At 42.2% G+C, this 27,153-nt stretch overlaps 1 protein-coding gene across 1 annotated transcript in view; it reads right to left on the bottom strand.

Annotated features, from left to right (window-relative positions):
• Positions 1-27,153, bottom strand: part of LOC149322778 (uncharacterized) — a 164,878-nt gene that overhangs the window by 7,126 nt on the left and 130,599 nt on the right. Inside the window, exons 48-64 of the mRNA XM_089531722.1 lie at positions 23,051-23,104; positions 22,876-22,929; positions 20,938-20,991; positions 18,698-18,751; positions 17,571-17,678; positions 16,341-16,394; positions 15,384-15,437; positions 14,534-14,587; positions 12,705-12,758; positions 11,040-11,147; positions 6,821-6,874; positions 5,760-5,813; positions 3,883-3,990; positions 2,891-2,944; positions 2,450-2,485; positions 1,015-1,068; positions 631-889 (exon numbers count right to left, since the gene is read on the bottom strand). Coding sequence (XP_089387848.1) covers positions 631-889; positions 1,015-1,068; positions 2,450-2,485; positions 2,891-2,944; positions 3,883-3,990; positions 5,760-5,813; positions 6,821-6,874; positions 11,040-11,147; positions 12,705-12,758; positions 14,534-14,587; positions 15,384-15,437; positions 16,341-16,394; positions 17,571-17,678; positions 18,698-18,751; positions 20,938-20,991; positions 22,876-22,929; positions 23,051-23,104 — 1,267 coding nt within the window. The remainder of the gene's footprint in view (positions 1-630; positions 890-1,014; positions 1,069-2,449; positions 2,486-2,890; positions 2,945-3,882; positions 3,991-5,759; positions 5,814-6,820; positions 6,875-11,039; positions 11,148-12,704; positions 12,759-14,533; positions 14,588-15,383; positions 15,438-16,340; positions 16,395-17,570; positions 17,679-18,697; positions 18,752-20,937; positions 20,992-22,875; positions 22,930-23,050; positions 23,105-27,153) is intronic.

Raw genomic sequence — 27,153 nt, 5'->3', positions numbered from 1 at the left:
AAATGCAATCTGTTGTGCAGCCAATCATTCCACAAGCAGACACACACACACACACACACACACACACACACACACACAGAACCTTCTCTTGCATGTCTAACTTGGGAGCTAAGTTTGCAGTTGGTGAACTCAAGATGTGGGCAAAGTGCAGCCCATGGACCATGTACACTCCCTGGGACTTTTGTGGCCCTGAAGCCCCTCCACTGTACCCACAACCTTTTTTTTTTAAATGTGCTATTTGGGGCATTTTTCTCCTAAAGTCATGCAGAAAGCACCTCAGTGCATGAAACATGCAAAAATCCTCCCACATGCACCTTAGAATTTTGCACTACTCCCCACAAAAAACTTCTTCCTCTGCAGTCCCACTCAAAATGGTGACAAGAAATGAAGCAATGTCACTTTCTGTTGCCATTTACAAAGGGATAACAGAAGAAACTGAGGTATTTGGACTTGCTGTCAGGGAAGGGGAGCTGAGGGAGATCAGGGACAGTGAAATTGTCCCATTGCCCCTGTCTTAGTGCCTGTTGAACAATCTGTTGCCCATCTGTATGATTCAGTGTGCCTATGCAGGTATACAGTAAGCTAAAAGTGTAGAGAAGATTGTGGCTTGTGTTTCTCTCTCAGTCTCACCATCTGTGAGGTGGGGATGGCAAAACTGGAGCTCCTTGCAGACACGGGCAGGGTTCTCTTGGGTGCCTAGGGGACATCGCATTTGTTCCACCTCATCGCGTAAGGAACTTAGAACTGCCAGAACCTCTGCCAGTCCATCTGCATCAGGGTCTGAATCCACTGCCACTGGGGCATCTCCTTGCTCCCTGAGCTCCCAGTCATGACGGCTCTTGCGACCACTTTCCATTGGCATTGGATCCTGCAGCTCAGCAGGGCGGCCCTAGGAGTCAGGGGGAAAAAGAACAGAGAAATGGGTAGCACGGAGTAGAAGGAAAGGCATGGCAAAAGGAAATGGGTTATAGTGGTCCAATGGTCCTGCTTATCAATTTCTCTTCCATCACTCACTGGTGGCCCTGGAGGTCCTGGGGGTCCTAGATCACCTTTTGGTCCAATAGGTCCCTGCAGGAAAACAGAACAGAACTATAAACCAAAGGCACAACCCCTTCCAAGTAAATGATGTAAGCAATGCCTGGCAAAAACATCATAGGCCAAATCATAGTGAAACACATGGAAGCCTTATTCTGCACTACCTCATCACTTCCAAGACACTTCAGATTTTCAGACGCTTCAGATTCCAGGATAGATTTTCTTTAGATGGTAGTCTTAAAATTAGATTGTGATTTTTGTATTGCCTGGTGAGCTGATATTTACTGCATGTATGAACTCTCTTGTACATAACAACCTTCTCTGTGTAGAAGGAAGAAGATGCCAGGGAGAATGCTAGGGTAAAATTCTTTTTTCCAACAATTCCTTTTCTAAATCATGTTGGAACTCCTGCCACTTTCTAGATGATGCTGGACAGTAACTCACAACATTTCTCACTACTGGCTATGCCAACTAGGGCTGCTGGGACATGCTGACCTAGAACATCTGGAAGGCAATGAGATTCCTTTCCTTGATTTAGATGGAGGAACTTGATTGGTTCAGCTGTTGGGGTCTCTAATGCAGGTGCAGTCAGTCATACAATCCAAGCAGATATCTACCACTTCACTGAATTAGCTTTTAGAACAAAGGTGGGTAACTTCTTTTCAGCAGGTCCCTGTACTGGCCACACCCTGAACACCCTGTCATTTTGCTACTTAATTTCAGCAACACAGATGCCCTTCAACAAGTTAACAAGAAGCATGAGTCTAGTTTATAAGACCAGCACCCTGGGGAGCATGAGGGAAGCAATAATTGTGTTCTTAACAAGATGTGCATACCACACCCACTTGGATTTAAAAGCAAATTATGTCTCTTCCCCCACCCCTCCCCCACCCTGTGCTGCTGAACTTCAGAATTAACAGTATGGTGAGAGCACAAAGGAACTTGGCATTTCCCTTTAAAACAAGGTATGCAGGGAGCAAACATATTATTCACAGGAGGATTCCAGGAGTGTAAGACACGTCTTTGTCATTAACGCCTGTGAAATCCAGCAGTTTTGGCATGATTGCAGGTGCATAGGGCCCCACACAAAAACAGACAGCATGGCATCTGGTCCACCTCTGTTTCAGAATCTGAGCAATGGAGCTGAGCAACATTTCCCTTATTCCTTTCCTTTCCTTTTCACTTTGCTGCATAACTAGTAGAAACAGACTAAGTTTAAACATTTGTCAACTTTTGTGAATTTGGTACATTTGTTATCATTATAGGCTATAAAGTAATTTCTTTTTGACTCAGAATCAGAGTTCCTTGGGCATATAATTGAGAAATTATCAATGCTAAGCACAGACAGCAGTCTAGGCCCAAGACCACCCATAACACAATTCTCAACCATAGTGCAACTACTGGAGCTACTTACCGGTGCACCCTTGTTGCCTTTTTGTCCCAGTTGTCCCTACAGAAATACAAAAGAAATGTACAATCATGATTAACAAAAAGTGATTGGTGGAGTCTTTATATATAAGAAGATAGGTGCAGTGGCATGAAAATGGGTCAAGGGATCAGGGAGGAAGAATGTACAGAGATGGCCACATGGTGATGGAAAGTGGAAATGCTGTGAAAGAAAATACATCCATATGTCTGGAATGGGTTGTATAAACAGTGGGGAACGAGAAAGGAGAAGCTCATGGGTCCTATGAACAAAGGATAAACCTATGGGTATCTGCAAAGAGGAAGATAAGGAGGGTATGAAAAGTGGAAGATAAAGGATGGATTGTAGCTGGGAAGAGTACACCTTTCATGTCCAACTAGTGGACATCTCTAGTTTTAGAATCCATGGTGAAATAGGTCCAATACTTACTGAGAGCCCAGGAGAGCCAGGTGGTCCTAAGGGGCCGAGGGGTCCAACAACTCCCTGTTAAGGAGAAAACAGTGTTGTGGGCATTGGAGATTACTGGTGAAGTCCTTGTCCCAGCCAGACTGCAAAAGGTCCCTGTGGAGGCCAGATATCTTAGATCTCTCACACTAGATCTTTCAGATCATCTCACACTGGGACTCGCAGATGCCCCTGATTGACACCAAATTACGTTATCACCACAGGGTTACACGGGAGTCTTCTCCTGTCATATGACAAATAGTGTGAGGTGTCTTTTACCTCAGAACTATTTCTCTGACCCTTGGTCCTCCCACTGACTTAAGACTATTATTAAATGTTTTTATTATTTTTGGTAGGCCACTCCTTTCTGAACAAAAATAAAATAACTTTTATTTACATAAATAACTTATGATATTATCTCTTTTGGTAGATTCTCAAAGTTTATGCTTACATAATGTGTTACTTCACTCCTTACAAATTGACTTTGTTTCAGTTCACTCAAGGACTTCAGTTATTCTTCAACTATGTTTTAGTTCTTTCCACACATCTTCCACTAAAGCTTATTCAATAGAAGTATAAATCCTATGACTTTAGCTTTATTCATAAATCACAATTCTACAAAATAATGTGGATCTGAGCCTTCCCTTCACTGGCTCTCCACTGCTCAAAGAAATTATCAATTTGAACTGATTTCGCAGGACTTCTTCTGTCCTTCTGAAATCCCTCCTCCCTAGATGGGAATCTGGATCCCCCTCAAGGCTAAACCCTGAGTTCCAACTGCACTCTTGGCAGTTCTAAGACACACTCCTTTCTCCTCCTCCTTTTTATAGCCGCTCATCAGCCAGGACCCCACTTTTTCCCATCCTTACTCCGATTGGCTGTCCTGAGCATACCAAGCTGCCAGTGCTTTTCTGTAGTCCCCCACTACATTTTTGCTCCCCATTCCCTCCCTCTGAGCTGAGCTCCCTTCTACTCACGGGGTCGCCCTTAGGGCCTGGTGTTCCCTGGTTCCCTGGCAGCCCCTGGTCACCTTTCTCACCCATCTCACCTGGGGGACCGATCAACCCAATGAGTCCTGCATGACCCTAGAAGACAATAGGAGATGCATAGGAAATGAGCAGAGGGGAGGAAAAGATGATGGACATAGCTGAAGGGTCAGAGGTAGAGGAAAAACCAGGAAAACAAAGGTATAAATATCTGTGATCTATACTTTCCTCCTTAGCCAACAAGTAAAAGAGCCCCCCCCTTCATCCACCATCTTGAGGTAGAGTGAGGCAGGCTAGCTCCAACAGGCCTGCCTGGAAGAAGACAAGCCCTCCTTCCAGTCCATCTGCCTTGGTCCAGGCCTCAGAGGGAAAGAATAACTGCTGGACCTGATTCCCTCCCCCCCCCCCCCCACCATTCCCTTCTCCTTTTGTGTCGTGTCTTTTAGATTGTAAGCCTGAGGGCAGGGAACCGTTTATTTTCCCTTCAGTTGTAAACTGCTTGGATTCCCAGTGATTGGGCGGTATATAAATAAATCCTATTATTATTATTATTATTATTATTATTATTATTAAATTTTATTTCCTGCCAAAGTGGCAGAAATGGGCACTTATGCTTCAGTTACAAATATTTTGGTGAGTTAACCTTTCAAAGTCATTACACATTCAGTGTGTGTGTGTGTGTGTGTGTGTGTCTGTCTGTCTGTCTGTCTGTCTGTGCCTACTTATGGTTTTCTTAGGCAAGGAATAAGAGGTGATTTTGCCAGTTTCTTCCTACAGCACCTGGTATTTGTTGGTGGTCTCCCATCCAAGATCAGATGGGATCTGACACATTTAGGGTATTTAGGCCTGTAGAAGGTTTTAAAAAATGATCTCTTAATAATCTATCATTCCTATATAAAATTATATAACTCTGGAGGAAAAAAAAGATAAACTTTATCCCTGTTTAAAAAACAGAAGATGACTTGTCTGTGGCCAAACACAATGTTTTGTACTTGGAATTTGAAACTATGGCCTCACTAACATTACAGAATTATAGTGATATTATTTAATTATCATGGTTCGATTCCATCCTGGGCTTTATAGTTTGGTCAGAGACACTGGAACATCCGGGCTGAGAAATCTAAATGCCTCTTCCTAAACTGCAAGTCCCAGGTTTCCACAGGAAGGAGCCATGACAGCTAAAATGGAACTACAGTGCTCTAACTGTATAGTGTGAATGATCCCCTTACCTCCATGAGTTCTATTATTTAGAGTCCATATTTACTGGATGACACTTGTACTCAATACCCAATCATGCTGGCCCTTTTCAGCTGTTGTAGTCAGGAGCTCAGATTTCCAGAACAGTACAAGGCTGGCATAGTTATGTGTGAATTAATAGTATATAGACATCACCCTAAAGCAGGTCTGAACAACTAGGCAACCTTCAATCCTAACACATGCTTCCACTACCATGACCCTCACCAGCACAAACAACACACATACATGTTAACTTCCCAGAGTTTAGGGGTAAGAAACATTTATGGTCTGAACATGGCCAAGAGAAAGGAATTGAGGAAGTTGCACTCCAAAATACCCAGTAGATTAAAGTTTTCCCACCCCTGCCTTGTTTAGGGCAGATGGGTGAATATAGGGAGTTTATCAATTCCCCTCTGGGCTGCTGCACCAGCTTAATTCAGCTAAAGGATTATGCAAGGCCCCACCTATGACTAAGATCAAGTTCAAAAAGATAAGAAAGGATTTAACTGGAACACTGCTACTAGTGCAAATGTACAAACAAACATTCTGGAAAAGGAGGCTAAAAATGGGATTTTGACATTCACATCTGGGTTTCATCTTTCACTGGACAGTAGATACCTGACTTAACTCACCTTCTCGCCCTTGTAGCCAGGATCACCCTTGAGACCTGGGAGTCCTGTTGGACCCTAAGAAGAGGCAAAGAGATTCATTTATAAGTCCTTTGGACTTTGGGTTACACACAGGCTATGATTGTGTTTTGCAGAGGTAATTGGATTTATTAACCTATAGCCTAGGGCTGGTGAATTTATGGCTTTCAAGATGTTGCTGGAATGCAACTACCATCAGTCCTAAATAGTGAAGGATGAGAGGAATTGCAGGCAAACAATATCTGGGAAGCTGCATGATTCCTGCCCCTGATATAAAAGCAATTAAAAGCCCCCCCCCCTCCCCGGGGAATCCAAAGATATAGCTGTGTTAGTCTGGAAAATTAGTATGCAAAGGTATCGTACAGCAACTTTGAGACTAACTGAAAGATATAAGTGGGTAGTATAATTTTTCATAGACTTGCATCTGAGGAAATAGGCTCAAGTCTATAAAAGCACATGCTACCAACTTCTATTTTTCAATTTGTATCAAAGGCACTGCAAGATTCCTTTGCATCCCAAAGGAGAAGGGACTCCAGGAAGGGCTGATTCACACATGCATGTCCATGGACATTGCTTAAGGTTACACTTGCTTGATGACTGTCTTTGGGTGCAATTTTTGATGTGGCTATTTCACATGTGCAAACCATCACCTTGAGACTGCCATTCACTGGGTGAATTCTGCCTGAATCAGCCCTGTGTTCTGGGTAAAGAGCTGTTCAGTGAATCTGAATGAGCATCTGCTTCTCTCCATTACGTTCTGGACACACCTGGGTGCACAATGATCATACTCTGAAAATACTACTCAGGAAACGTATGGCAGTGCTGAGCTGCTCTCTCTCCCCTTAGTTCCACAAAGTTGCGCACACACAACACTGCTCCTCCTTTATTAAATGAATCTCCATGGAAGGCCTGTCTGATGTCATGATGGGGGGAGAGGGTTGAGGAAAGACAGAAGTCATATAGAATAAAATGTTTCACTGGCAAGAAGCTGTTGTTCTTGCTTGTCCTAAATAAGAGCCTGGGAAACTTCCTTTCCTGTCACTCACCATTGGGCCTGGGGGGCCTGCCTGACCAGGTGCTCCCAGGAGACCTTGTTCACCCTATGGGAGAAAAGAAATGGTAAGATATAGACAATAGAGACAATTTTGATGGGGTGAAAGACTGACACACAAATCCCTGACACAAACTTGGGGGTGGGGGCTTGCAGAGAGAAGGATTACAGAAAGCACTAAGACAGAAAAGGTGTAATTAACACCACTGGGGATGAATCAATCTATTTCCAGTCCATGTCATTTCTATATGTGTTCACCCATGAGCAATGTTATAGTGGGGGCACGTTTCAGTACTGAAGTCTTAGGTGGCTTTCATAACAGTGGGGTTGTGAATCTGCTACAGTGTCAGATTGAACTTTTAAGGAGCTATCCAAGGTGCTGAACTGATTTTAAAGCCTAGAATTTAGCACGTTGGACAGCTCCTCTAACATAACTACAGTATGCCCGCACTATACATGGCTTTCAGCTTATGCTGAATGCCGCGTAACAAAACATGAAATGGTGCATGAGCCCATGGCATACGCACCACACCATGCGTGGCACACGCACCACACCATGCCACATGCACAAGCTCCATTGTTTTCAATGGGGCTTTAACATAAGCGGAATTTGCCTTACGCAGGGGGGGAGGGGTCCAGAATGGATCCCCTGCATAAGGCAAGGGCACACTGCAAAGTGGTTTAAAATTCATAGGGGTTCCATGCCCCAGGGAGAAGGCACTCACTGCTAGAGACAGGAATTTTTGATTAGGAGGGGTGGTCATCTGCCACCTCCACCCATCCTAGGCTACCTGTTTTCTCTGAGCTTAGCTGCAGTTATCAACATTAGTTGAGGGAGAAATAGATTTCCTCACCATATATATATATATATATATATATATATATATTTCTTCCCAATGCTGTGAAAAGAAACCCCTCAAACACTTAATTTGATTATGTGCTGTTAGCTGGAAAATATCCATCTCTTCCCCTTTCTCATGCAGCCTCAGGTTTCTCCTTCCAAATTCTAACATGCTAATCAGCTCACTGCATTCAATCAGTTTGCTGTTCAGCTGATCCAAATAATCTGAGTATTGTCCTATGTCCTGCATTTATTTTTTAAAAAACACACACGCACAAAAGATGCTCTGAAAATATGTTTTTAAGTATTTATTTCAGCTTAAAAACATGTTTTCCCTTCAAAAATGCACATTTTTAGATTAAAACATTATGATATATTTTTCGAGCTAAGAACTGTGTTGGAACACTTAGGAACTGTAAAAGCTGTTCAATAACTACATCCCCATTAGCACTTTTGTCCTGGAGTTGCAGGTCAGTTCCAATTTTATTCAGAATTTGCAAAAAATTGAATTCCTGAAGCACAGGAATGCTTTAGTCTAAAGAAATTGTGTGTGTGTGGGGGGGGGGGGGGGGGAACCATACATATGCATGCAAGGGGAACTCCACTATGCACAGCTGGATTTTCTTGGCTGTTTCACTGCTTCAGTTCCCCCAGCTGATAGCTTTTAAACACAATGTAGCCTCCTCTTTTTGTTCAGTCACAGCCATATTTTTGGAAGGTATTTAATACTAAACTTGTTGTTGTTACCTGTCATCAAGTCAGCTTCAATTTATGTTGACCCAATGAATAACAGAACTCCAAGTCACCCTGTTATCAACAGCCCTGCTTAGGTTTTGCAAATGCAGAGCCATGGATTCCTTGATTGAGTCTATCCACTCTCTGTCTTTTTATATTCTACCTTACTGAGCATTATTGTTCTTTCTACTGAACCATGTCTCCTCATTTTGGCTAGAATTCACCAAGGCAGTGACAAATGCATAACCACCAAAGTTAAGTAGTTATATAGTGTCTCCCAGCCTGGCCACTCTGCCATCCACACATAACATGCAACAGCTGATGCAGGTGACAGGAGTATGTTCCCCTATTGATTCGGAAACACCTGGCTGATGTTCCTATTCCCTCCTGTTAGTGATCTCTGGTTTGACAACCAGAAGTAAGGTCCCTCTCACAATTAAACCCCCCCCCCCACACACACACACACACTGGAAATCACTAACACAAGGAGAGTGGGGTGGATGAGAAAATCAGTCAATTGCTTCCCAATTGACAGAGGAACAGACCACTGTTGGCTTCAGTGGCTGCTGTCTGGTAAGTGGGGATTAGGGAACTTTTACAATCCACACACACACACACACCCTAAACTAGTGAATACATAAGGATTATGTATTCAAGGATTTTTAGGCTGCATCAATAGAAGTATAGTATCTAGATCAAGGGAATTAATAGTGCCACTATATTCTGCTCTGGTCAGGCCCCACCTGGAATATTGTGTTCAGTTCTGGGCACCACAATTCAAAAAGGACATTGAGAAACTGGAGCGTGTCCAAAGGAGGGCGACTAAAATGGTGAAAGGTCTGGAAACCTTGCCCTATGAGGAACGACTCAGGGAGCTAGGGATGTTTAGCCTGGAGAAAAGAAGGTTAAGAGGCGATATGATAGCCCTGTTCAAATATTTAAAGGGATGTCATATTGAGGAGGGAGCAAGCTTGTTTTCTGCTGCTCCAGAGACTAGGACCCGGATCAATGGGTGCAAACTGCAGGAAAAAAGATTCCACCTCAACATTAGGAGAAACTTCCTGACAGTAAGGGCTGTTCGACAGTGGAACACACTTCCTCAGAGTGTAGTGGAGTCTCCTTCCTTGGACGTCTTCAAGCAGAGGCTGGATGGCCATCTGTCGGGGATGCTTTGATTGTGATTTCCTGCATGGCAGGGGGTTGGACTGGATGGCCCTTGTGGTCTCTTCCAATTCTATGATTCTATGAATGTAAACCAGGTAGAAATGTGTAACTCTAGGTTATGCATTTGTAACTGCCTTGGAGAATTCTGGCCCACATGTCCAAAATACAACAGTCAGTTTAGTCATCTTGGCTTCTAGGGAGAGTTCAGACTTGATTTAATCTAATATCCATTTATTTATCTTTTGGTGAGTCCATGGTATCCAGCACCACATTTCAAATGAGTTATTTACCTGCCAGCTTTCTTCACAGTTAATTTTTCTCAACCATATACAGCACACCTGTGCCATACACAGGCTTGCCGTATGTGGACTCAAGGTCACACAGAGGGCAAGCTCCAGCACTTATAATGGCGAGTGCGCTTATGGTGCACACACAGCACAGCACGCAGGAGCACAGCACCATAGAAAACAATGGGACTTGAGGTCCCACATTCTTCCCCTTATGCTGGGGGTTGGGGATCCAAAACAGATCCCCAAAGTTTACAAAGGACACATTGTATAGAAATCATAAATCTGATGGCATAGACCATCCCAACTTTGCTATTCAATAATATGTTTTTACATTTGAAGTTCTTGCCTATTTCCTTCAATATTGACTATCTTGTTATACACTTGTCCGTCCATATTTGCTAGGGTTAGGAGCACAAGACCCCCATGAATCTGGAAAAACTGCAAATAAAAAATCACCTCATTTTTACCTGAGAGGACACCTCTCTAGGAATCTCTGGGTCCTCCAGTGCAACTCTGTAGTCAACGTCCAACAGACACTGACCACAGAACTGCACAGGAGGAGCCACAAAGGCCTACTAGAGTATTCTCTCTAGGAATTTCTAGGTCTTTCAGTGCATCTTTTAGTTAAAGGTGACCAAAGAGTTGCACTGGAGGACCAAGATATTCCTAGAGATAACATATTAATCAAATCCGTGAATAATGAAATCCGCAAATATAAAAGTTGCAAATGAGTGCATTTGCTTCCTAAGACAAAAAATTTCCAAGTACCCAGATTCATGCTAGAACCTCTCTATGAATTTTCTCTTTTGCCTAAGTTCTTATTGTGTCAAGAAGCAACTTTCTAATTTTTCCAAAACCTGTTGCTTCTCTGAATCTCTCTTAAATGGAAACAATGAAGAATAGCTGCCTCTGCTTTCTGCAATGAAAGTTCAAACATATGAACAACAGCTTGGGAAAGTTACATTTCACGGTATAGGTCCCAGAATTCTACTCTGAACTGTAGTCCAAGAAAGGAACTTTTTCACACTCTGCTCACATGAAGAATGTTAATCCTTTCAGCCTTGAAGGGTCCTAGTATGTCTATTTCTCTCTCATAAAAAATAATGTCATCCAAAGAGGCAGCCTACCATCCTTCATCCCTCCTTTAGCAGCCATCTATGAATAAGCAAAGTGAAGGCACTCACTACTGGACCAGGAATTCCACGTAGACCTTCTGAGCCAGGTCGGCCTGGAGCTCCTTGTGGGCCCACAGGACCCATCTTCCCTGGAGGTCCTTCTGTGCCAGACTCTCCCTGAAAACAAAAAGACAGGGGTATGAAATACACACACATATAAAAAATGGAATAGAAGTACAAAAAACCCAATACTGTCTGATTCAGGTTTCCATTAAATGTGAAATCCTGCAAAAACAGAAACAGATAGCTTGGAAGGATATAAGCTTAGAGGCCATTCACACTACACTATGACAACACTTTAATGCCACTTTAACTGCCCTAGCTGGCGCCTGTGAAATCCTGGGACGTGGAGTTTGGTCAAAGACACCAGAGGAATTCCCAGGCTGAGAATTCCAAAAGCCTCTCACTCAATTGGAAACACCAGAATTCCATGGGATTTTACCACAGAAATTAAAGTGGAATAAAAATGTTATAAGGGGTATAGTGTGAAAGGGCCCTTAAAACTTTTTTAGGCTCATATAGTGAAGGACAGTCCTTGAAAAATTCTGGGCCCAAGCTGTACAGAGTTTATGTGATGCATACCTCTATTCCTCTTCACGGTCCTTTCTTGGGGGCACACTGACATTGCAAAATTATAACACTAAGGTTCCACTTTTAACTTCCATGACAATATCCTACAGACTGCTGGGTATCTAGTTTGGTGTGGCAGCAGAGGAACTATCTAGCAGAGACTGTCTGCCAATAATAATATTTGGGCAAGCCCAACTCCCGGTGCAGTCTGGATAAAAATCACCCAGCTACAGCCAAAAATAATGTACACAGCAGAGTATAAAAACAAACAAAGAGAAAAAAAAACAGCTGTTGGTATTGGCAGTGCACTGAGCACTTTTCATAATTAAAAGAAACAATTACAGACAGTTGATTCATCTTAAGTTCCTGGAGGCTTTTATCTTGGGTTATAATACACACACAATATATAATACAGTGTGTGTGTGTGTGTGTGTGTGTACACACACCTCTCTGACTTATAATCAACTTCAAAGTCTGCTTCACAGCTCCAAACCTAGTCCACACAGACACAGAGAGAGCAATCAAACACACACTGTTGCTTCAATCATAACACTCAACCAACTGAACTGTCAACAGTCAACTGTTAATCAAAATATTTATATTTTTTTTCTGTTGTTTAAAGACATATTACACCAACAGAGACTTGTAAACACCATCTCAGAACTACCATTCCCAGGTTTTCATGGGATGGAGCCATGGTGTTTCAAGTGGAATAATAGGGCTATAGTTGTAACATGTGAAAGGTCTCTTAGCCTGAATAACCCTGCTTCCTCAGTTGAGGGACAGAATCACTGGAGCTTGGATGGATTATGTTTTTGGTTACAGGTCCCAGAATCCTCCAGCTAGCATAAAAATTGGCCATGTGGGTGGGTGGGGGGTGGAATGTCATGGTTCCAAAGTAACTTTTTCAGGCTCTGGATCTTATCCATCTCAGGATGTTTTATTCCACTGAGGGACAGCACTGATACTGGGGAAAGTGGAGAAACAGGGCAAGAGAAAATGAGTGGTTGATTCAGCAGACATGGATAAGAGTTTTTAGCACTTAATAATATGTTTTATTACTTCATTACTAGGCCTCAGAGAAGAGCAATTTGTTCTCTTTACCTTGGCTCCTTTCTCACCCTGTCGACCCTCACGACCAGCTGGTCCAAGAGGTCCCTGGAACACAAAGAGAGAAACTGCTGCATAAACTGTAACATACTTTGATTAAGATCTTGTGTTTTAATCTTCCTGCCCTTCTTCTAGAGAAAGTCTGTAGCCCTAATCATTCTCACAACCCTGTTAACTAAATAAATATGACTTTGTTCTGGCCATAAAGCCTTACAAAAAACCCAAACATGTCATCAATTAAAACAAAAGACAAAGAACAGGGTAAATTAGACACCATGTAAATCTTTACAGAAATGTACAAGCAGCCCCAGGGAATAGATGCCGTAATATTGTCGAAACAAACTCAACAATAAAAGATCTTTAAGTTCTGCCAAAAGTACACAAATTGGCACACGACACTAAATATTGTCCACAATATAAGCAAGGACATGGGAATCTAGTATAATTTGGTAAGCTTTGGCCAAAGTGAGAGTAATCACTACTTTCTGAGTGAACTTGCTGGCTCCATAAGCAGCCAGGAACTTAGCTTGACCAGGACAACTCTAGTCTTTTCACAGTTCTGGGAGAACTCTTTCTTTTCCACAAGGGCATGGGGCAACAGAGTAGGGTGACAAGTACAGATGAACATACAATGTCAATGTAAACTTTCTTATAGTATTAGATGGCTTTTGCTTTGGTTACAAGCATGGGAAGAATATTTAATAAATGTATCAACTGAATGGTGTTTTGGTGTCTTTTACAAATACCAGAAGACAGAAAAGATATCAGCAAAGATCAGGGATCTTAACCAGTCCCACTCCATGGGAAAGAGATCTGAAACTGTGCATGTAGCAGCCAGACCACTGAGAGTAGAACTGCCAGTTTCCATGAGTGCAAGACATTATGAAGATTTTGTCCAGTTATCTTTCTTTTTTTCATTTTTCTCCTCTCAGAATAGCAAAAGTAGCTTATGTAGATCCATGTAAGTCAGCTCTGCAATTGCAAAAGCACGTACAACTGATCCAGGCATCTGTATTGGATCTGAAGTATTGAGTTGCAACTGTCCATGATTCTGCAGACTTTCTTGAAGAGATAGATATAGGAGGTAAAGAAATAGTTTGTAGCTCACTGTACTCCATGCTCACTGTCCTCATGTGAGAAAGGCAATGAGGAAGTAAATCAGGTTGCATTCAGTTGGCTAAATTCTGACCTTGGGATTCAGCCAATGTTTAAAGTGCCAGATGGGTTTACCCTGCTTTCCTTACACATAAAAGATGAAGGAGAAGTAAAACTGATGCATTAGGTAGAATTAATGCAGTTTGACACCACTTTAACTGCCATGCCTCAACGCTATGGAATTCTGGGATTTGTACCTTTGTGAGATATTTAGCCTTCTCTGTCAGAGAGCTCTGGTACCACAAAAATCTACAAGTCCCAAGATTCCATAGGAAAGAACCATAACAGTTAAAGCGGGGTCAAACTGCATTAATTCTGCAGTCAGCAGCAGCCTATGTGAGTTCTTGCTTCCTGTTTGGGGGAGTTTTTGCTTTCCAAATGGAGCAACACCAGCCCAGTGAAAAATGAAGGAGTGTTCCACTAGCTGGTCCTTTGATAGGTAGCCAGATTTAAAGCACCCAGATTTTTCCAGACTGGGGTAAACAAGAATCCAGTGAAGGTGGCTCATGGCTGAAGTATCAGCAAGTGATTCAGCTGGTTTGTGGAGGATCTGGAGATCCAACTTCCTTCCCATGCCTGCAAATTCCCATCCAGATCGATGCAATGCAATGTAACAGAGTAGATGGAAGTTACAACATTTGGCCTTTGGGACAGGAGGCAAAACTTACCCTCTTCCCTGGTGATCCAGGAGGACCTGGCTCCCCTGAAGCTCCAGGAGATCCCTGAAAAGAATGTTGTATAATGAGATTACCGATAACCACACCATTTGGGAGGGGGGACACTTGCAGTGGCTTACACAGAGCATCTCTTGCTCCACGAATGCTACAATCCTCTCCATGTCTACTAATGAGCAGGCTCCACTAAGTTCAGTGGAATTTATTTCTAGGTATATTGAATTGCCACTGTATATAAATGGTGAGCTGGAAGGCTTGTATTCTCTGCAGATGTGGTCACATTATAATACTCCTTAGAACCAGTGCACATGTGGAGGCTAGTGATATCAATCCACACAGTGATTGTGATAAATAGGGTACCAATCATTACTTGGGAGTGATATCTCTAGCCTTCCCGTGTGCACTGGTTCTAAGGAGTATTATAATGTGGTCACATCTGCAGAGAGCCCAAGCTTTCTAGCTCACAATGGTTTTATTTGTTTATTTAATTTACTAGTTTTCAGTATCTGTAGTTCTCCTACACAACAAGCACATCTGTTTTATACTACTTTCATTGTCATAATTCCTCCTTCTCCTACTCAAATCTTGGAGAATCCAGTTTAATGAAGCACTGAGAATTCAGTTAACATTCCCCACATTCTCCTACAAACAACTACAAAGAAAGTTATGATAAGCAATCCAGTTTAAATATTTAGTATAGTACAAGGATCTGTCTACCTCTCTGTCTACGCACCCACATCCAGCCAGCCATTTCAAAAACACTGCAATATATTTAGAGGATGGGAGAATGTATAGTTCCCCCACCACCACACCACCACCACCAATATAGAGCTGTTATACTCACAGGAAGTCCAGGATCCCCCATGTCACCCTTCTCACCAGGAGCTCCATCAAGGCCCTGAACAAAAAAGAGAAGGTAGAAACAATCTCACACCAGAATCAGTTGCACCCAGGAAACCTGCTCTTTTTAAGCTAAAATGTTTAAAAGACCACAGGTGGGACTTGCAACAAAATATTGTCATGTGCAGGTTGTCCTGCTCAGGGTTCCAGTCAATTAGTTAGTCATCATCTTCCAGCATATTCTCTCTGTTTACTCATGTACCATTTAACTTCATCAGTCAGATTGTATTATGAGACCAGTGATGAAACATGTGCAATTCTCTTTGGAGTTTTTGGTGAGAGTGGGTTCTTTGTTTTGTTTTTTTCCTCCTCTACATTTTTGTACTTCTGTAACTCTTTTTGCATCCTAAAAAGGTTAAATTCCTTCTTCTAAGGCTGCATTACTAGCAGTAAGAATCTTAAACTAAACCTGGCTGATATTTTTAATCTCACTCTTGCATTCAACATACCCAACACTGAAATGCAGTTCCCAAGAACATTGACTTCAACACTCAAGCTGAGAGATGTAAAGAACAACATGCTATTTGTGAACTAGAAGCTGGTATGGTTTGGAGAGATGAACCTGGATACAAAAATGTCCACTCAGCCACAAAGATCACTGGGCGACCCTGGGCCAGACATACATTCTCTCTCACTCCATCTTTCACCCAGAGTTATAAAGGATTTCAAGACATTGTTTTGTGGTAAGACAATGGGCATCCAGGCCCTTGGGTTTTCTGTAATTTAGAACGTGCCCTGAAAGTTAGGATCTGAGCACTTTGAAATCAAACTATCCACTCAATGCTAGAAACAGAGATGGCCCAGCTTCCAGGACTTCCTCTGGCTTCATATGCTACTAAAACAGTATTCCTTCTCCAAAGCCAAAAGAAGACTTCAATGGTGTAGCAGCACTGATACTCACAGGAGGGCCAGGATCTCCAGATGGGCCTGGGTCACCAGGGAATCCGATTGGGCCCTAGGATAGAGAGATACAAGCACTGAGTACTACCACAAAGTCTAAGGTACAACCCTCCCATAAAAGCAGCAGAACCCAGGCCAAATGATTTCACCTCTACCCCAACTGGGAATGCAAGCAGACTGAGAGACTAGGTCTGTCTGACTGCTCTATGGATTTCAAAGATATCTGGAATGCACCATTTTGTTTGAGGACCAAGAATGGATGAACATTCATATTTTAGGTTGTCCTGGCATCCAAAAAGGAGGACTTGAAAACAGCCCTTGGGTCCTTTCTACTGTTATTTTTCTATGACATGTTTATGAGTTTCTTTGAAACCACCACTTTGTTCTCAGTAAAGTCAGAGTGTGTTTTTTGCCAATTGTACCAGGGCTTTGGAATCTCCTCTAAAGATCCATGATGTGAATTGGTGTTCCATGAACCCTCATAGTGTAGTGGTCTGAGTGTTGGACTATGACTCTGGAGACCAGGGTTTGAATTCCTGTTTTGTCATGGAAACCCACTTGGTGACCGTGGGTGACATTTCTCAGCCTTGATAGGAGGCAAAAGCAAACCCCCTCTGAATAAATCTTGCCAAGAAAACTCTGTGATAGGTTTGCTGTAGATCTGGCATAAGTTGGAAATTACTTGAACAAACACAACAACAACAAGGGCCTGGGAGTCCCTTTCCTGTTGATTTTTGAGAGCTCTGCTGATAAAATCTTTCATACAAAGAAGGCTTCCCAATCTGGCACACTCCAGAGGTGACATTACAAGTCATATCAACCCATCCCCCCAACAGCACAGTCATGTTGGGGGGGGGGGGGTACAAGTTACAGCCCAACACATGGAGCTGGCAAGGTGGTGATGGTGTGGAGTGAAGAAGAATGAATTAAGAAGGAGTATGACAGTTCCCTTGAGAACCAGTGTGATGTAGTGGTTTGAGTGTTGGACTATGATTCTGGAGAGCAGGGTTCGAATCTCTGCTCAACCATGGAAACCCCCTGAGTGACCATAGGCAAGTCATACTGTCCTTGCCTCAGAGAAAGGCAAAAGCAACCACATCAAACAAATCTTGCAGACAAAACCCCACAATAAGATTGTTGTAGGTTCACCATGACCCAGAAATGACTTGAAGGCACACATCAATTACAGGGTAGTCTTTGCTACTTATAAATCCAAAAGCCAATAACTTACGAGGTTCCCTTTGGCTCCATCTTCTCCTGGAGGGCCTTTTTTGCCAGGGGACCCAGCAGCTCCTGATTGGCCAGAATCTCCTTTTTCACCCATGTCACCCTTCACACCCTGGGGATGGCAAAACACAGAGATGGCAGTCAGATGATGGGCTCAGATTTTGCAAAACCAACTTTTCTATGATGTCTCACTTAAATACCATAGCCACACCTCTGCTCTAAGTGAATTCATGCATGTGGCTTGCAGCTTTCAGAACAGACCAAAAGTAAAGGCCAGCTTGACTTGGGGGCTGGTGGCAGCTGGTACTTTTCTTGTTAGTGGAGTAGTAAATCCACTCCAAGTTTTAGGTAGGTAGGTAGGTAGGAAAGAAGGAAGGAAGTATCTAAGATGCTGAACTCTAGCTACAAAAGAGGTTTAGTACCTTGGATAGCTCATTTAAATTCATGCTAAATCCCAGCAGAGGCATCACTAGGCTTGGTTTCAGCCGGTGTGGTAACTCATGGGGCCACCACCCCATTGACCTCCTCCTATACCACACCATAAATAATCCTTAGTAATGGTTTTTGTACTAATGTTACTCATAAATCATAATTAACATATATCACTCCATGTAGTGGCAATAGCTGTGACATAAAAATTTGGCAAAATTAAAATTATACCTTTAAATTACAATATCATATGCACACCCTAAATGTATTTACATGTACATAATTTCATGTGGTTAAAGTGAAAATTTAGCAAAATGTGATGTGATTTTTTTAAGAATATGTAAAATGATTTTAAATTATTTTTAATTAAAAATTAAATTTAAAATGTTATTTATTTATTTATAAAATGAAGCCTCTCCTTTCCTCTCCCACTGAGCCTCAGAATTTTAAAGGGATGCAGATGAATGTCACAGCTGATTTCTGCCAAAAGCCAGATGTTTGGGAGCAGCGGTATCACCCTCCCTTTGGGTGTCATCTGCTGTGGCCTGCACCTTCTGTATATCCTCTAATGATGCCCCTGAACACTAAAATGGATTCACCACCCTACCGGTTTTGAAGCCACCAGCTACCACTGAGCCAAGAGGAAACATTTAATTTATCCAACTTCTCCTCGCCTTCATCTCCCAATATGCAGAAACTTACTGGCCGGCCTGGCTCCCCTGTAGGTCCAGGGTCCCCTGCTTCACCCGGTTCACCCTAGACAGTGGAAAAGAAACAAAGTATGAATCCTCCACCCTGCTATGCTGCCTTTCTGGCAAACCTGCCATGCTGCCTATACGAAGCCTGTTTTCAAAAAACAAAATCTGTATTTCTTTATATGCTATAGAACAGGACTAATGGCCACATCTAGAATCCTTGATGGAGGTACTCCAATTTTGTTCTGACGTATTAGAATACCTCCATTATTCTAGGACTTATTGCACCCCTCTAGCTGGTTTCCACTTGTTCTACATAATGCTGCCTACTCTTAATCTACAGGCCTATAATGAAGCACAGACTTTGTTCTAGCAATGCTAGCAGCTAGTTCCTACTCAAAGGAACAAGGGGGAAAAAACCCTCAAGGATGTGCAGGCAGATCACTTTTCTACTAACAGTTATAGAATCACCACATTTTCTCCAACCTGATTCAGATAAATAGGTTGGAAGTCAGAACAGAAGAGAAACCCTGAGCATTTACAGAGTGTGTTTCCCACATGACAGTGTGCATGCAGCCTGCATTCATACACAGTAAGTATTAAGAAGGTGGGATTTCCACTTCAGAGTGTAACTTTGGCCTGTTACAGACAGCCAAAATAAAGCTGCTTCGAGTCACAGTGGAGGTATGGTGTTTCAATGATGCATGCGTCCTAAGAGTCCAGAAGCCACACCAAAGCCACGCTCCAGTCCTTAGGGATGGAGCATGGCTTTGGTGCGACTTCTGGACTCTTAGGATGCATGCATCATTGAAACGCCATACCTCCACTGTGACTCGAAGCAGCTTTATTTTGGCTGTCTGTAACAGGCCTTTGGAATTCTACTTCTTCTCACATTACAAATCAATCACAACACTTCTGTTGCCAGGCTAGCAAAACCAAGATTGAGATGTCACCTTATCTGCAGGTGATGTTCTTTGCAATCTCCAACTGTTTCCATAATTTTATCTCCCCGTGCCAGTGCCCCAAAACACACATACAAAACAGAGAGAGAGGGAGAAAAAAACTTCTCAGTGTATCTAGTTTTCTTAATACCACCTTCTTGGTCTCTCATCTACGGTGACTCCATACAATTTGTGGCATTTGTCCATGTTTAACTCATATAGATCCTTGCAGATGCTGCTAGCAAAATCCTGAGCTATCAGATAGAGAAAAAGAGGGGTGGATTGCATTGCCAAATACCTCAGCCCTCCATTTCCCTCACAATATCAAGAATGGGCTCACCAAATACAATATGACCCTAATATCTGTGAATTCAATATTTGTGGTTTCACTTTCCTACATCTGAAAAAGTATGTTCTCATTAGGCATTTCTAGGTCCTCCAGCATGATTCTATGGTGAACTTCTAGCCTAAGCATACCACAGAAACATGCTGGAGGACTTGGAAATGTCCAGAGGTGTCTTCTCTAGACATTCCTAGGTCTCCATTGTAATTCTGTGGTATGCTTGGAATGGATGTTGTTTATCTCATTAAAAATAACAGGGCAACCAAAATGGTGAAAGGTCAGGAAACCATGCCCTATGAAGAGTGACTTAGGAAGCTGGGTATGTTTAGTCTGGAGAAAAGAAGATTAAGAGGTGATATAATAGCCATGTTCAAATATTTGAAGGGATGTCATACTGAAGATGAAGCAAATTTGTTTTCTGAAGTTCCAGAGACTACGACCCAGAGCAGTGGGTTCAAACTACAGGAAAAGAAATTCCATGTAAACATTAGGAAGAACCTCCTAACTGTAAGAGCTGTTTGACAGTGGAACACACTCCCTCAGAGAGTGGTCGAGTCTCCTTCTTTGGAGGTTTTTAAACAGAGGTTGGATGGCCAACTGTTGGGGTGCTTTGATTCTGTGTTCCTGCATGGCAGGGGGTTGGACTTGATGGTCCTTGAGGTCTCTTCCAACTCTATGATTCTATGAGTCCATGGTTCCCTATTATCCATGGTTTCAGGTATCTGTGCAGTATGCGTGTTTGTGTCTATGAACATAACCCCCATGGATATGGTGGTTGAACTGTAACTGGCATCCTCAAGGCTGCAGCCAGTTCTAGCCCACCACCCACCACAAAGAATATCTCCACAGAAATTCCAGTCCTCCTAAAAACCATGCTTTGCCTTATCTGATCCCTGGTTCTTGATATATATCATCAACTGTTTGGGCTGACCCTCTATCCTGGTTGTCCTGACGGGGACTCACCTTTTCACCAACAGCACCTGGCTGTCCCACCCCGCCAGGTTGACCTGGTGGGCCCTGAAATGGGAAGAAATACAAGCATCAAGGAAAAGTACCTAGCCAACAATGGTATCCCTTCTCTCTTATCAACAATGTTTAAGATGTATAAAATAGGGGTGCGACCCTTCAGATACTGTTGGGCTCTAATGCTCAACATTCTTCATTAATGACTGTTCTGGCCAAGGTTTCAGTGACTTGCAGTCCAGCAACATCTTGATGATTCCCACCCTGAGTTTAGAGCAGGAGTGATCAACTGCTGAAATCCTGAGGGGCATATTAGCCCTATCAGGAGACCTTGTAGGCTGCATCCCCCCATCGCACTCACTTTTTGGTTTCCAGTAACAATTTAGGCCCAGAAAGAGACATCTTGTAACAACAGGAAGTTTAGCCTGGGACTAAAAAGATAACCCTGGATGCTGCACATGGCTTGTAGCCCTCACTTTTAGAACATCTATGAACACCAAAGCAAAAGATGCTTCTCTTATACATGCAAGGGGCGGCTATGCAAAGTGGAATCCAACTTCATGCTTACGGAAGAAGCTGCATCTAGGACACAGGTGGCGAATATGTTGTTATTTTTGTTGTGCCTTCAAGTCATTTCTGACTTATGGTGATCTTAACGAGAACCTATCTTGGGGTTTTCTCAGCAAGATTTGTTTAGAGGAGGTTTGCCATTGCCATCCTCTTAGGCTTAGAGAATGTGACCTAACAAAGGTGATCCAGTGGGTTTCCATGGCAGAACAGGGATTTGAACACTGTTCTCCCAGTGTCCTAGTCCAACACTCAATTACTACACCACAGTGGCTCTTGGGAAATGTGTGGCTCTGTAAATACTACTGGATTCCCACATCTGGCTCTGTTGACTAGGACTGATGGAAACTGCAGTCCAACAATATCTGCAGGTTCACACATTTCGTATCTCTTCTCTAGACATTTGCCAAAAACACTTGGATAGTTATTTTACAATTATACATGGAATGCCACCCTAAACAGCTACCATCTCAATAGCTGCAATTACTGAGATCTTCTGGAAATTCTCTCCACATGGCACTATCTGAGAACAGAGAATTTATTTTTGTTAGAAAGCAGTGGTTGTTGCTGGTATTATTGTTGTTGTTATTATTATTTTGCCTTTCTCATTTTAGAAATAAGATAGGTTTATTAATCCATTTACATTCTTTATTTATTTTCTCCCTTGTCTTCTGATGCAAGATGATCAGCATGAGACCCCATGCTTTATGGCTCTGTTTATACTGTGCCTAGAGTTATTAGACTGATGGCAAAACAATCCAATCGATAAATGAAAAATGTAGTCATTGTAACCACCACTTGATAATGGTGTTCAAACTGTCATTACAGAGTCAATTACTGCAAATCATTCCCATTTAGCAGATTACTGGAGAAAGGATAACAGCATTACATGATAACTATCATGTAAACTGAACCTCGACATTGTAAATGTGACCTTGCCATTCAGGATTGAGCATTAGATTTAGGACATCTTGGGTGTGTGTGTGTGTGGATCAACAAGAGTAGTACTGGGCTGTGTGAACACTTTGGCTTATTTGCTTGTTATTATACTACTCACACAACCGAGTCACTAATGAAATTTTTAATGCACTCTGTCCCCAATATTCTCAGCCACAAAGATACCAGCGGTCCTCCCATTTTTATCTCTCCAGCTTTTGAGTTCAGCTCTTTCAGAATCTCCTCCTTCAAATATAATGAGCAAAACAACTCCAAAGGGATCATCCTATCCATCATGCAAATATTTGTTTTTCTGCTGATGCTCTCATCCTTCCCAAGAGGAAGAGTCTAACCAGGGTACCCCCCCCCAAAAAAAAAAAACATGAAATTGCCCTTACACACACTTATTTTATATGGAAATAGAACAATACTCACATCCCCACCACTGGGACCCTGTGGGCCTCGGGGCCCATGAGCTCCTGGCGGGCCCTAGAGAGAATAAGGGGGGGGGGGAGAGAGAGGGAGAGAGATTATGGATCAAATTCATAAAGTAGCTGAAGCGAAGGAAGGGCTAAATTTGGAGCTAAGAAGTGAAGTAGATGGTTCTTACCATTGGGCCAACATCACCACTTTCGCCTTTCTCACCCGGGGGCCCTGGCATTCCCTGGAAAGGAATCACCAGCTCATCAAGATAAACAAGTACAGTGGGTATCCAAAGGGGCTTGGTTCCAGGACTGCCCGTACATACCAAAATCCATGGATGTTCAAGTCCCATTAAATACAAAGTATAGTAAAATGGTGTCCCTTATATAAAATGATGAAATCAAGATTTGCTTTTTGTGGATGATGCTTGAAGCTGTGGATAAACAATTTGTGGATATGGAGGGCCAACTGTGTATAGCATTCTTTTCATTTTCTTGCTGTCCCTCCATTCTGGCTCCCAGATACACATGAGTTTGGAAGGCAATATCCAGGTGCTCAGGTGTGGGGTGACCAGGGATCTTCCTTTTCCTGGACATATCCTATATTTCAACTTTATGTCCAGGAGGAATTGCAAACCATCCTCTATTTTGAACTGTGGTGGAAATATTCCTTGTTGAAATAAAAAACTATAGAAAGATGGAGTCACCTTTGTCAGCCAGAGAGATGGTTTTTGAAATAAAGGCTTGGAGTTTAGAAAAACTAGAGCAAAGGAATAAGGAGTGCATCTTGACCTGGATGGAAGCTGGCACCAGTAAAAAGACATAACATAAACTACTGAGATAAGGACACATAGTTGACATTCAGAAGCAAGGTTAGGAGGAAGGCTACAGGAGGGGGTAAGGAGTGATGATGCAGTTTTAATGTATGCATGTATTTCTGTTCTGATTGTAAGAATTCTGTATGTTTAAATTGTAATTAGCCAATCAGGTGTATTGAAGAAGCTTCTTTGTCTTGAATAATATAAAAAGAGCCATTTTGTCTTGTTCGGGGCCTCAGCTTTTGGAACTTGAATTCCACTGAGTTCATTGTTTTCCTTTGTCGACAATTGGAAATAAACTTATGGATTTTCAATTACTAGGTCCTCTTGCTAATTCTATTGCTCTGCAAATCCTAGAAATTTAAGTTTCCTGAAATTTCTGTTACAGAACCATAAAACCTATTCTTATGTCACAGATTTATTCCACCCCAGCTGCTTGAAAGGACTGAAGAGAAGACTGCCCCAGACCATGTGGGGGTTTTGTTTGTTTTTTCTGAAAGAGGTGTGGAAAAGAAAGGAGGATCTGGGTTGTTGAATGCTTGTAAAGAACAGTACAAGTTTAAGCATTTGTTTTGCTCAAGGTTTTATAATTATATTGCAAGCCAACATGGCATTTTAACAAATATAAGTTCATCAGAAAAATATGGTTTAATAGCTAATAAAATACAGTATATGTAATATTGCCATAAATAAACCACGTGTGATGAAGTTATAATTATATTGGCATTTTTAGCTTTTGTTTGCCCTACATTTTTAAATGTCCTAATTTTACAGTGTTTTGTCTTACTTTCAGGTTATGACATCTGGTTACCCTGGTTAGGTTTTACATTTGAAAGCAAAGGTTTAAATTTTAAAAACAATTATGAAGGTTTATGAACTCTGTAAAATGGAACTATATTTGAGGCAATTTGGAAACTGAAATAAATCTTTTTGAACATTTATCACTACATATTTCACAATGTAAAATCTTGAGCAACTATTGCCTATTACAATTTAACCATGAAACTTCAATCCCAAAATTTTGACAGAAATCCTATGGGGCCAGACACTGTGCTAATGTAATGATCTATTATGTTAGCAGTTTCAATTTCTGCATACTCATGCAGGGAAGCTGGCAGATCTGGGAGAAGACTGCCAGCTACTTGCTTGCTGTTTTTTCAGTGCCAGGCTTCTGACAGAAAGGGTTCACAGAGTCAAGGCACCATGGGAGTGGATGGTTTGGGCAATCACCTGCACCATGGAAGCCTGGCATTCCAGAAAGAGCTGGCAGACTTCTCCTTCTGCCACCACTTCTCTTTCATGCCCTTGTTCCCTGCTGCTACCTTTTTATTTACACCAGTACAGTTATGCCACCTGGCAAGCTAATAAAATTCTTGCCCATTGACTTAAAAAATTCAAAATTCAGCCAACTGACATAATTTAGAATTCTAGCCAGACATTTGTTCTAGTTTTCCTCATGGTCCAAAGTCCTTCAACGTCTCAGCTTCAAAGTTCCTTGGAAATAATTTCCAGTCATATCTGTATCAACTGAGTAAAGCTGAGGTAACAGCCCATCCTTAGTATGTTGCTATAGTGCAATTGCCATCAGCCCTTGGCAGCATGGACAAAGGTGAGGGATGATGGAAGTTGCAGCCCCACAACATATGCAGGGCCACATATCCTTCTATGTTCTAGTCAAATGGCTTCAATGCTGTAGTTTGCACAAGTCCACTGGATGTAAATGTGTCTCCTGCTAAGTTATTGGATACATTTTAGTTTGTGCAATGTGCATACGAGGACAAGAACCTTGAAGATGTGTGCATCACCCCATCCTGGTTGGATCTGTGCCATTCCTAGCTCTTAAAAGCACCTAGAAAGGGACTAGCTGAGTGGGTAAGCAGAGTGTGGAATGTCATCATTGCAACAAAGCAGGTTTCCATTCTGCCTAAAAATGCCTAAAAGATGCTCTGATGCGTATGTTGTTGGAAAAACTCTCTCTAAACCCAACCACATGGAACAATCCTTATTATGTCTTTCTTGGGAAAGATTGTAGAGAGGGGTTCCTGGATGAAATTGATTATTTATAGCCATTTCAATCTGCTTTATGGCCTAGCTATGGGACAGAGACAGCTTGAGTCATCTTGGTGAATGACCTGTTCCAGGAACTCTATGAGGGAGTATGTTCCTGTGAGTTCTGCTAGACCCCTCTCCAGCTTTCAGTACACTGACAATGGCATCCTTCTGGTGAAGGACTTGGAAGTATTTGTTGTGGTTTTCCTCAGTGTTCCAGTCCTTCTAGAAAGAGCAAACTCAGAAGGTGGTGCTGGTGGATGCCTGTTCAACACCCTGGTCATTGGCCTATGAGTTACCGAGGGCTTGGTTCCTCCATGTTGTTTAATATCTACATGAAACTGCTGGAAAAGATCAGAGTTTGGGGGTTTGATGTCAGCAATATGCAGATGATGCCCAACTTTCTCTCTCCTTCCCAACTAACTCCAAAGTAGCTACTTCTATATTAAATCAGTGTCAGCTGTCAGTAACAGACTGGATGAGGGTAAACAAATTGAAACTTAATCCACACAAGACAGAGATGAACCTGGTAAATCATGAGGTAGATAAGAGAACAGGCATTCATGTGTTGGATGGGGTTACACCCCTCATGAAATCTCAGGTTCACAGCTTAATCGTACTCTTGGGATCAGATCTAAGCCTGGATGTCCAGGTTTTGGAAGTGGCCAGGAATACATTTGCATAATTAAAACTAGTGCACCAGCTGCACCGGTTCCTTGACAAATCAGATCTGGCTATGGTGGCACATGACTTGATTATATCCTATTTTAATTACTGTAACACACCGTGTGTGGGGCTTCTTTGGAAAATGTTTGAAAACTTCAGTGAGTCCAAAAGGCTGTGTCAGACTGGTTACAGGGGTCATATAACTCCCTTGTTTAAACAGTTAAACTGGCTATTGGTCCATTTCTAGGCAGAATTCAAAGTGCTTGTTATAATCTTGAAAGCCCTACATGACTTGGATTGAGACGATCTAAAAGACCATGTCTCCCTATGGAAGTTGTTGTAAGATCTTTGAGGGATGGCTTTTTCTCAATCCTGCCACCATCATAGGTACATTAGGTGAGGAAATAGAAGAGAGCCTTCTCAGTGGCTGCTCCCAGACTGTGAAACTCATAGGTACATAGGTACTTCTATGTGGGCTCCATTTGGCCCCCTCCCTGCTTTCTTTGTGCCAGCAGGCAAAGACCTTTTTTTTTAAGCAGCCCTTTGGCTCTTAAATTATGTGGGAAAATGGTGTTTTGCAAGTGGCGTGCTGTGGTTTGACCTTGTATCTTTTCATTTATGTTTTAAACATGTTCTTTTTAACAGAATTGTTAAGTGTTTTATAACTTTTGTAAATAAGACACTAGCTAAACTCTTATTTTGAATTATTTGAAGGGTGTTTGAGTCCCATGGCAAGAGAAAAGCTAGGTACAAATTGA

Source organism: Sceloporus occidentalis, unplaced genomic scaffold (genome assembly GCF_023333645.1).
Source record: "Sceloporus occidentalis isolate IW3139 unplaced genomic scaffold, rSceOcc1.0.p SCAF_1, whole genome shotgun sequence".
Taxonomy (NCBI): Eukaryota; Metazoa; Chordata; class Lepidosauria; order Squamata; family Phrynosomatidae; genus Sceloporus; species Sceloporus occidentalis.
Note: the sequence above shows the minus strand (reverse complement) of the source record. Positions and strands in the feature narration are given on the sequence as shown.